Here is an 11,825-nt window from a genome sequence, read left to right on the forward strand (position 1 = left end):
GTCCAGTTATTAGAGTTGGTATACCACAACGCGGATGGGTCAGTTTATGCGTTGTACTTTTATTTGTGAGCAGAATTAGTAGGCAAAGTTGATTTTTTTAATGAAATTCATCAATATGAAAGATAAAAATGCTCATATCTGAAGTTCTATAAGACCTACAGAAATTTCTTAACTAGTTTTGGAAAGGTCTTGAAACAAGCTATAAGTTGACATATATATCAATAATTTTCAAGGTCACATCTAGAACAAAAATGGCGGATATTTGTTTGACTAAAACATTTTTTTGCACTTTTTGTCCTCAAGGAATGGTTCTAGAGGTTTCTGATGTTTCAGAAAGTTGTAGAGTTTTGCAAAACCTTTAATTTGATACCAAATTGAGCAAAATCGGAGAGACCGTTCAAGAGATATGGCTTATAGAACTTTTCAAATTCAAGAATTTTTCAAATGGTCATATCTTCTAAACGGCGACATAGATTTTCTTAATTTTCGGACTGGTGAAAGATATTGAGTCAGGCTACAACATATCAAAATTTAAAGGAAATCTATAACAGATGTTCGGAGATATAGCCCCTTAAAGTTAGGCAATTTTTGTTTTTGATTTTAGCGCCTCTTGCGGCCATTTCTGGAATTTGAAATGTTCTAGATAGTTGTAGGGCTTCTTGAAACCTTTCATTTGATACCAAGATCGTCAAAATCGGTTAAGCCGTTCTTAAGTTATATCGAAAAAACACTTTTTGCTTTAGGTCGCCATATTTGCTAAACCGCTTGACCGATTTTCAAGTATGAGTTATCGATGAAAACGTCTCACTGAGCACTACAACATACTAAAATTTCAGACCTCTAGCTGTAAGGGAAGTGGTTGATGGTAGTTCAAAATGGCGGATGGCGGCCATCTTGGATTTTGAAAATGCAAAAAAATAAAATTTTACACCCACATTTCTATAGAAAACTTCAAACCCGAAGTCTCTATCAGTTACCGTTCTCAAGTTATAAGGTAAAGTTTGGACCACCGGAAGGCCGGCCGGCAGGCCGGCCGGCAGGCCGGCAGGCCGGCCGGATCAAAAATTTTCCACCACCATTTTCGTAATGTGGGATGTCTAAAACGTGCTCATACCAAGTTTGAGCCCGATCTGAGGTGGTCGGTTTTTCCGATGATTACAATACTTGGTATGCCACGATTGTGGTATACCAACTAATAAGGAAAAAATCTTTAAAGCAAAGGAAACAATTTGATTTTATTAAAAAAAAAAAGACTTCTGGAATTCAAATCAGAATTAAGCGAAATAAATCAGAGAAAAAGAAACTTAATTCGACATTTTGGGAAGACCTAAAATTGCCCAAGAAAGCAGCGATATTGTAATCTTCTAAGTCTTTAATCTGTTCAAACTTTAACAAATTAACAAAACTGAATGAGTTCAACGAAAGAAATGAAGCCATTTTCCGTCATGTTTGAAGAACTTCTAAAAAAACCGTTAAGAATCTACCAAAAAGAACGAAAAAATCACAAATTAACACGCAATCCTACTACTTGTTGAACATTTTGTAGGAAGCAAAGGACTACTGCACACCATCACCATGCCTCGAGGGGCAGTGCCTCAATACACCCGGCGGCTATTACTGCCACTGTCCAGCAGGACGTTCAGGACGCCACTGTGAACTTCCCCGGGTATCCTGCCAGAATCCACCATGTCACGGTAACACATTAAACTACATTTGCATACATAACAATTTTCCTATCAAACGTTATTCCTTTTCATATCAAATTGTTGTTAGATTATTGTGAATTTGCTTCCGCATGCAATGCATGAGATTGGAGTGTCACTATGTCTCGGCATCACGCAATATGGCTCTTCGCAGTATTTTAGGAGCACATTTTGGCGCGTTGTAATTGCAGTAAATTATATATAGTTTACCTATAGTGCCCTGATGAGTGTGTGAGAGGCTCCGCAAGAGATTTTGTGTATAGTAGAGAGTCTCAAGCTGGAGAGTATAGGGTAATTAGGGAAATTGACAGAACCTATATAAGAGAACGTTATTGTTGCGTGGCGCATTTCTTGATTAACGACATTTCTATTTTATTACAATCGCCACGGGAGAGAACCTCACAGCACAGCACAGCATCCCCGGCGCAACCGTGGAAGGAGATTCTCTTGTTGATTGCATTCACGACTTTCTGTGCGAGATACAATTACAAATCTTTTTCACCAAGGCATGCCTTTTTGCCCTGATGCAAAATGAACGTTTTATATGTATATTTATAATGCAATAAGATACACATATCTATTTCACAATTTTCTACCCATGACACTCGTAAATCACGAATCTCTTTCCCTGATAAAAAAAAAACAGCCAGAAACCATTACATCTCTATTCGTTCGGTATGATATTTTAGTAGCGATGGGACAAGACATCGAGCTTTTACAGCATCTAAAAGTCTCTTCTACAACATCATTTTCTTATGTTTCTTGGCCAAAAAAAAAATAATTCTCTAAACAAGATTCATTTGATCAAGTAAATGCTACACAGAGCTTCATCTTCTTCGTCTCATCCTCTTTGAAGATTCTGGATGTACACCACCGCAACTCAATGGGACAGACTTATCAATTCCCTGCAGTGGCAATGGGCAGTGTGAAACATTTATGAATGGACCATTTTGTGTGTGTCAACCAGGCTATACGGGTCACTTTTGTGAGCACAGTGAGTGTCGCTTCTTCTCATCCCAAAATGAGCACAAAGAAGTTAATTTAATTTCATGCCATGTGATCCTCCTAAATTCATCGAATTCTTTTCTCAGATCTCAATGAGTGCACACCAAATCCCTGCAGCAATGGTGGCATCTGCTTTGATGGCGTCGGTGACTTCACATGCGAATGCCTACCAGGTTGGGCAGGTAAGAAGCTAAAACAAAAAAAGAAATGGGAGCACCGGGAGCACACACCTCCCCGCGATTTGTACAAATTACCATAAAACACCATTTTGCAGGCAAAACCTGCTCCGAGAGGATAACACAGTGCATGCCGGGTCAATGCCTCAATGGGGGCACATGTGTCATTACTCTAAGTAATTCACAGTGTCTATGTGCTAGCGGCTGGGGCGGTGCCTTCTGCACAGACCCCCTGGATCAGTGTCAGGGTCAACCGTGTCACAACGGTGGGAATTGCGAATCAGGACCCGGGTGGTTTCGATGCGTCTGCGCCACAGGATTCTCAGGCCCGGATTGTCGGATTAATGTAAATGAATGCTCACCCCAGCCATGCTTGGGGGGTGCAACCTGTCAAGATGGTATTGGGGGTTTCACGTGTATCTGCCCGCCAGGAAGGCAAGGGACACGATGTGAAATTTGTAAGTATTCACCATTCAATTTAGCTTTGCACCACAAGCTCCACCAGAATATCGTTTTTTTTTTTTAGTTTGGTTTTTGGGAGGAGTTTATTTTATTCTCCTAAGAAATTGCAGCTGAAACATATTCTTAAAAAAATTACAATTAATTAATTTCTGAGTTCTGTTTGTTTTACCTGGTAGAACTTTAGTGCAAAGTTGAATTGGATAAACTTTATAAAACCAGAAAAAAGTACATTGATTTTTGCAAAAATTTTATTTTAAGTAAATTCAATTCAAGTTTCAATTAACAGAATAAAAATGGAGATTAATCTTAAAGATTTCACAGAAAAACTCCCCTTATTTCTCTATTCTTGGTTTAATTTTTAGTACATCATTTAGCACAGATTTAATTTTTAATTATTATTAAAATTCGAATGACTTAGAATTTATTCCAATGACACCGGTATGATTAGAACTAATAAAAAAACTTTTCAGCTATTTTAGCCAAAGACAATGGTAAGCTAAAAGCGTTAAAATGACCAAGACGTCGCTGGCCAAATAGAAACGAACAAAAGACACCGCTTATTTGTACTAAAAAGTACTACAACGTTTATGATTTTTGTTGTATTTTTAAAATCTTATTTTTTATGTTTTTATGGTTTTCGTTTGCTATGTTTGAATTTTAAATTTTAACAGTTTGAGAGTGAATTCTTTGTTCTAATTTTTTTTTAGTACTTTATAAAAATGTCCCCCATGCAATCATTCAGCCATATTGGAAGTTGTTCTGGTAACACTGGTAATCATGACTGTTTGAAATTATGTATTTGCAGTGCTCTCAGATCCAGCTTCCGTGTGCTATAACTCATCCACACTTTCACCCTACAACCCACTAATCATCTCACCGATTGCGGATGGTTCAGTGAACGGTACAAGAGATGCTGTGGATGAGACAAAGTGCAATAGTTGCACGTGCGTCAATGGGAAGCCAAAGTGCACAAATATTTGGTGTGGTCTACCCAATTGCTCAAGATCCACCAAAGCTAATGCTTCCATGAGTTGCAGCACGCACGAGGTATGTGTACCAGCACTGGTGGAGACGTGCCTTGCTCCACCGTGTGATGCACGTGGTGATTGTCGAGCACTTGAACCATCACGCCGTGTTGCTCCACCAAAGCTACCAACGTCCACAGACTGCTGGCCGAATCAGGCTATTTTGGGGGAACAATGCTCACGCATTACCATCCTAATGGATCCTAAGCTAATACCGCGGGGGACAACAGTGGAGGGCGTGTGCCTACGCCTTAGGAGACATCTTGCCGATAGACTGATCAAAACACCACACCTAGAAGCAACAACGGCATTCATTGTTGTTCTCTGTGATATCAAAACCGGAAGCAATGATACGATAGAAGTAACATTGGTAAGTTTTGAACAGTTTTGAACGTTTTTACAGAGAGTACTAAAACTAGCCCTACTCTTTGCAGTCTTCTCCCCCTGGTGGAGCAGCAGGTTCCACAGCTATAAAGGAAGCTGTAAAAATTCTCGGGGAGATCCTATCGCGCCAGGGAACAAATCTAAGTAGTGCCACCGCCGAAGCAGCTTCTTTTGTATCCATTGTGGAAGTTAAGGTTGAAACAGCCATGATATCCAGTGAATCAAGTAATTCCAATTACTTGGTTGCCGTAGCGTGTGGTAGTGCAATAGCAGCCCTATGTATAGGTGCCATAGTTACATTAATGCTCAAACAGAGAATATCCGGACAGAGTGGTTCGGGTGTTAGTCTATCCGCTGCAACAGATGCAAGTCGGCATGAGGAGGAAAAATCGAATAATTTGCAGAATGAAGAGAATTTCCGACGGTACGCTAACCCATTGAAGGGAAGTTCGAGTTCCCTACGAGGTGCCATGGAGTTGAGCCTAAATCCAGCACCTGAGATTGCGCCAGTAAGTAGTATAGCGGGTCCAAGTGCCCACCATCGATCGCAACCGCTCTTCCCGGCGTGCGATGCGGATTTCAGCGAGAAGGATACAGACAATCCAAATGGGCATCGAGGATCACAGAATCTCCTGTTCAAAGCTCAAAATCCCGAAGTGCGCAACAACACCGTGGGGACCTTTGACAATTCCCACAAAGATTTCGGGAAGAGAGCAATAAATTGTCAAGCTACAACTAATATCCTACCTCCGGACTCAGATGGGCTCACAGTTCACGTCTGATGGAGGGAGATGCGGTAGCTCTGATCCTATACTCTATGTTCAAATAAATCTTGCACTTAAGCTCCGCCCTTCAGATAAGGACGTAATGAAATACAAATAAATAAGAAGAAGAGTGAAGTATACGGATAAGACTTAAAGAATCAGAACTCTGATTGGCTGAAAAATTCTTTTGGAGTATTTTTATTTTTCAGTGCAAGGTTGATTCGAACAGAGTGTACATTTAGTTAGACACGTTTTTTTAATATTTGCCCACACGACTATAAGAATTTCTTTTGCATATTTTTGCCAATCAAGTTGCCATGACTTCCATATTTTTCCGCTGAATTTTTTGAATAAAAATATACAAAATAAAACCTATTTTTATTAAAAAGAAAAACATTTTGTAAAGAAATTTAAAAAAAAGAAAGAAATCCCGAGAAAACTGTTTAACGGAAAAGTGTGATATTAAAAATATTTTCTTATGGAAGAAAACATTCTAATTAAATTATTGTAAATATAGAAATGAAAAAAAGAACTATGTAATAAATTAAATTCTTTTTTATTTTAAAAATGTAGCAATAAAATAAGAAAACAAGCAAAAAAAAAACGAATTTTAGATGAAGAAAAAAATAAAATAGTAGGACATAATAAAATTAAAATAATAACTGTAAAATAGATTTGCAAATTGTATTTAAAAAAATGCTTGTGATGAATTTTATGAAATGAAACACTTTTAAATTTAAATAAAAAATAGCCATATTTTAGTACTTAAATGTTATATAGCTTTAAAACGCTACACACATCACTGAACAGTAAAAAATAGGATTTTATTGCACTTTTTTAGTAATTCCCATTAATTGCATTTTCTTCTTTTTCTCTTTAATTAATAGTTTTTAATAAAAAGTTGTTTTCATTCCCCGTGAAAATCATTAATTTTTTTTTCTTTTGTAAACGATGATTGTTTTCAAGCAAGACATAAAAGGATTATTTTCTTTATGTAAAACAATTTAAAAAAAAAAAAAGGTACATAAGAATCTCCCGAAGGACGCAATTACAAGTGCAAAGTATTCAAATGAATAGTTTTTTTTTTATATTATTTATAATTGCATTTAGAGACAATAAAAGTTTTATATATTAAACTCAATGTAATTCAGGATTGTATTTATTTTCCACGAAATCAAGTCTGATATAAAAAAAAATGAAAAGTAAATAATGTGAAGTATAAGGAAATAAAACTGTATTACCGCATATTTTATGAAATAAAAATTTACAAAACAAATCATAAATTTTTTATATCAATTTCAGCGTATTTGAATGTCTTGAAACATAATTTTATGAATTTATTATTAGCCTAAAAGTCTGAAGAAGGGATAAAATTCTACGAAACGTCGAGAGAATGTCACGATCTTCTTCTTTGATCACTTTTAAATTAAAACGAACATATTTTTAAATTGAAAGACTTTAAATAATAATGATTTAAAATTTTATTTCTTTACTTTTATTATTTTACATTTTAAACTCATTAAATTCTAAGCTTTTGCTCTAATAAAGTTTTTAGGAGAAAATTTTAAATCCGCTAATAAATTCTCTTCAAAAGAAAATTTAATTAAATTCAACATTAAATGTTCAAAGAATTTCTTGAGCAATTCCATTAAATTCATATTTAAAAGAAATCATCTCTTCTGTGTGATGCTGGTGCTTAAATTAGATAATTAAGGACAAGTTGTGCCTTTAAAAAATATATTTTTGTGAAAAATATGTTATAGGTAGCAATTTAACCTTCAGCCTATTCCCTCTTTTTTGGCCAATTTCATTTAGATAAGTTTTAATTTTTTTTAAAGAAAAATGTCTTTAATACTTAAATTTTTTTTCAAAGAAACTCTGATAGTATCAACAGGGCGTGATGCCTTTTATCTCATAGAAAAAGTAACATTAACCAATTTATTGAATTTATTGGTAATTTGAGGAAGAAAGGAGGTGAAAATGTTTATGTTATATTTGCTCAGCAGATACGGACTGTATGCCAACTGTTTCGGATGGCGTAAAGACCTTCAGGAGGCGCTCCAGGTATTCCGGGAGGTAGAAGAAGCTGGAAAAGGTGAGGAGTATCACGATGATAACGACAAATGTATCTGTGTGGAATACGAAAGAAATTGAGGTGTGTCAGTGGGGCCTTCTGATAAGAACAGCTTGTGAGTCCAAATTGCTACGATACTCACTGACAAATCTCCTCTCCCATGGCTCCAGAATTGATATACAAGTTGCCATTGTGTAGCGATAGTAGAAATTTTCCAAACTCTTCTTGATACTGCTAATCATAATTCTTTTTTTTTTATGAGGGTGGAATGTCTTCTTTGGTTCTCTCTAACTTTATATTATTTACAACAAAATCCCAACTTGTTGGCACTTTTGCTCAATATAATCACAATTCACGAGGAATTTTCACAGAGTTCACCTTTCTCGCAATCACACAGGTGCAATGGATTAATCACAATATTAATAACACGACGTTTTTTCTCCAAACCACGATAAATTCCAAAATAAAAACAAAACTTTCCCAAAGAGAATGAATTGTTTCACTGCGTATTATTATTAGGCTGTCCCCACTTGGGGGTGTTCTAGAGAAGATGATTCATGTGTGGAATGTTGTGGAGGTTTTTTTGGGACCATCAATAATGTTTCATTGAATGGCCGTAGTAAACGTAGTAAAGTTAGTAAAGTAACGAATGAACGAGATGGAATGAGAAAAATACTTTCCTTTCACTCTGGCATTTTGTGTAGGTGAATTTTTTTAGTGTGTGCGTGAAATGTTTGTTTGAACTTTAACGAACTTTTTTTTGCATTTCGACAAAATTCGCGATTTCTTTGTTTTTCCGCCATTTTTTTGGCGTAAAACGCATTTTTGGAGCTCCTGGGGCACTTACAGGTGCTCTTGCGACCCCGGGGAGCTCCTCCGTGCGAAATTTGGGGCCGGCGGAAATTTTGACGGTTGGGGATTTTACACGCACTTTTTTTTCCCGGAAATGGATTTTCGCGACTTTTGGAATTTTTGATGCCAATCGACGCGGCGTCGCTTCCTGGTCACAAAAAATACAATATACCCGGGAAATTCGGCGGAAAACGCGGGAAAATTGCAAAAAACTGAATGTGTGAGGGAGACGGATAGCGGTAAATGCATCCATCTCATTTTCTCTTCAACAAAATGTACCAAAAAAAGGCGCCAAATTTAAAAAGTAGTAAAAAAAAAAAGCATGAATTTTGTATGGGGGCGCTATGAAGGGGCGCTCTGGGGGGGAAATGAGTACGCCCATTTGAAAGCGCCTAATATAAGGAATCTTTGTACCAAATTTCATCGCGATCGGACCAACGGTGTAGAAATGCATAGCTGAACAGACACGAAATCTTAGAGAGAAGATTTTTCAATAATTTAATTTCTTTTAAAATTTATGTAGTTTAGTGTAGAATGGAGCATAGAATTTAATTCTTTTTTTCTTCAATTAATAACAGAGATTTTTAATCAATAAGAAAGATTTTTAAGGAAAGAAAAAGATCTTAAACGTTTAACGTTTAAGTCTTTTCTTCAATAAATTTTGCTAATCATTGCTTTTTTCACCCTAAAACAGACGAATTAATTCGCAAATTAAATAATTTTAATTCATCATGTTTTCTGTTACTTACGTAAAGTTTATGCGTAGAATAAAAAAAGCTCTTAGCGATTTTTTCTTCTTCCAAAAATCAACCCAAAAAATTTTTGCTTTAACATCTTATTCAATTCAAATGCAAAAATCATAAGCTTTTGTCTCTTGCCCCTATGGTGACCTTTCGGTCCTGAAGGGATCTTCCTCAGGTCCTTGAATTCTCCAAAAAAAAATATGCATAAGGAAAATCAAAAGACGATGAAATGAGACCAAATTGAGGGCTTAAAATTCATTAGATTTTTCTTTATTAAACAGATATTTTTATTGTGAGAATTTTGTTTAATTTTCAAATAGTTCTTATCAATCAAATTCAACTCTATTCTTCCCAATTTAGAGTCTAATTTGTAATAATCTAAATTAATAAAATATTGAAATTCTTGTAAATTTATTTCAAATGTTTCTTCTTCAATATTAGAGCCACCAATAGCTCTTGAGCCTCTCACTTTCTTCAACAAAGATTTTATGATAATTTTTTGATTATTTTTGTCCATAAAATTGACTAAACTATCAGATTGGTTTCTTAACTAAACAATAAATCAATAATATTATTGAGAGATGCAAAATGATAAGCTAATTGACCAAAATGACCACATTATATTGCAATCTAATGAATCAAATCCATTAAATACCGATAAAAAGAGAGATTCTAATCACAACTATATCGACATGTTCGATGAAAGTGGAGCATTATTTAGCTACCAAATTCCAATCAGTGCTGACCATGCCCAACATATTGCAGCCCAATTTTTTCAGCATAAAATTTTACATAAGTTTTGTCGTTGTTATCATTTTAATCGGACTCTTGCAGAATTCTCTGCAAAACCTATGGAGGGCATTTTATACGAAATCTTTTGCATTCACCGTTGATACGAATTAGTGAGTAAAAGTTTTCTTTTTTTTTTTTAATATAAAAAGGAAAGTAAAGATTTCTTCTTATTTAATGGGAATTTTTTCTCAGCTTGGACTGGAATACTTCCTTTCCAGCTGTATCAGTCTGTGAGGTCTTCAATGGGGAAAGAATGTGGGATCTCAATGAGAAATACTTCGGGGCGGATAGAGATAAATTTCAGGATGAATTTGTGGCTGATATTGCCTTCTTCAATGGGCTCTGTTCATCCTGCAAGTCCTGCATGCAGAATCAGAAGGTCGAATGTGGAGGGAATTTTTCCGCAATTGTCCAGCAATTTAGGACACCGTGTGAGCATCTTATAACAAATTGTGCTTGGAATGGAAGGAATTTTAGCTGCTGCGACGCCTTCCTACCACTTGAGACGGAATTTGGGCTTTGCTACACCATCAACAGTGTCCACACGACCCCCAAGTATGGCTTGAAATTGCAGAGTAATCGCGATATGGGGCCTGGAACATTGGATGTATTTGCCCTGGAAGATGTACAAATTCATCTTCATTCCCCAAATGATGTACCCTACATCAATACCGAGCATGACCTCCAGGAGACCATCTTGTGGGGGCTGCAGAAGGAAATAATTTTCAGTACAATTGAGATCTTCAATGATGCGAATATTGTGGAACAAGGACTCTTCCAGAGACGCTGCAAATTCCCCTTTGAGTTTGCTGAGGAAGATGGTTTGAGGCTCTATAGTAGCTACAGCTACTCAACATGCGTCACATCTTGCGTTGCTGAAGCCCAAATTGCCATCTGCAACTGTACTCATCATCTAATGCCACCTAATCTTGCGCCTAATCAATTTGGTGAGTGGAAAAGGAAAGGACTTTATGCTTAATTTATCAATCTTGACCTAAAAATATTGAGTGATTCCTTATTTGAGGAGTTTCCTTATTCTTTTTCGTATTTATTTGTCAAGGAAAATTAATTGAAATGTCATTGATAAATAAACAAATTAATTTGGAAATTCTGGAAGATTTCAATCAATAATTATCTCTTCTTTCAGAACCTTTGAAAATCTGCAATGTTGAAGGATTGCAATGCCTTACGGAAAATTTTGGTAAAATGATTTTTTGAAAATATGAAAATTTTCTGACCTAATTCACCCCCGTCTTCCCTATTAAATTAATGTTTTTTTTTTCTTCCAGAAATATTAACAGAAATTAGGAGAAATTGCAAATGCTTCATTTCGTGCGAGGAACCGGAATATAATATTGTCTACAGTTCTAACGAGTAAGATATTTAATTATTTTGAAGGATTATTCTCTTAAAATTAAATTAATAATTCTTTTTTGCTTTTTAGTTACTTTGGTGATGATTTGGGGAGTCCTATAACGATTAAATTGGTTTCACTCCCAACTACGAGATTTATAAGGCACACAGTAAGGACCACGTTGGATTTTATCAGTAAGTTGATCCTTAATTCTTCTTAGAAAATTCATTTTACTGTTTAAATCGTTTAAATTTTAATTGTTTTAGTTTCAGTTGGTGGCATTTGTAGTCTTCTCTTTGGAGCATCAATTTTGAGTACAATAGAATTCTTGCACATCTTTAACAACACTATATTTAATTATGTCAAAAGATTCATTTCAAGGAAGTGCTGCAGTTCAACGAGGAATGCAAAGAAAAATAAGAAAATGTCGAAAATGTATTTGAAAAATTATTAAATACCTTACAGTTCTTTTGGGAGAGTAATTTATGATT

General features: G+C 35.6%; 2 protein-coding genes across 2 annotated transcripts in view; both read left to right on the plus strand.

The window, feature by feature from the left end:
- LOC129787814 (protein serrate) overlaps positions 1-6,795 on the plus strand; it is a 45,670-nt gene extending 38,875 nt beyond the window's left edge. Inside the window, exons 12-17 of the mRNA XM_055823615.1 lie at positions 1,547-1,694; positions 2,560-2,697; positions 2,795-2,890; positions 2,983-3,342; positions 4,152-4,741; positions 4,806-6,795. Of these exons, the coding sequence (XP_055679590.1) occupies positions 1,547-1,694; positions 2,560-2,697; positions 2,795-2,890; positions 2,983-3,342; positions 4,152-4,741; positions 4,806-5,537 (2,064 nt within the window). The 3' untranslated portion in view covers positions 5,538-6,795. The remainder of the gene's footprint in view (positions 1-1,546; positions 1,695-2,559; positions 2,698-2,794; positions 2,891-2,982; positions 3,343-4,151; positions 4,742-4,805) is intronic.
- Positions 6,796-8,143: 1,348 nt separating this feature from the next.
- LOC129794269 (uncharacterized) lies at positions 8,144-11,554 on the plus strand. Its single transcript, XM_055835083.1, has 5 exons — positions 8,144-8,170; positions 10,023-10,090; positions 10,173-10,927; positions 11,270-11,354; positions 11,425-11,554. Exons 1-5 carry the CDS (start codon positions 8,144-8,146, stop codon positions 11,552-11,554), a joined length of 1,065 nt encoding a protein of 354 aa, XP_055691058.1.
- The last annotated feature ends 271 nt before the right edge of the window (positions 11,555-11,825 follow it).

The sequence above is a fragment of the Lutzomyia longipalpis genome, chromosome 1 (genome assembly GCF_024334085.1).
Source record: "Lutzomyia longipalpis isolate SR_M1_2022 chromosome 1, ASM2433408v1".
In the NCBI taxonomy this organism is placed as follows: Eukaryota; Metazoa; Arthropoda; class Insecta; order Diptera; family Psychodidae; genus Lutzomyia; species Lutzomyia longipalpis.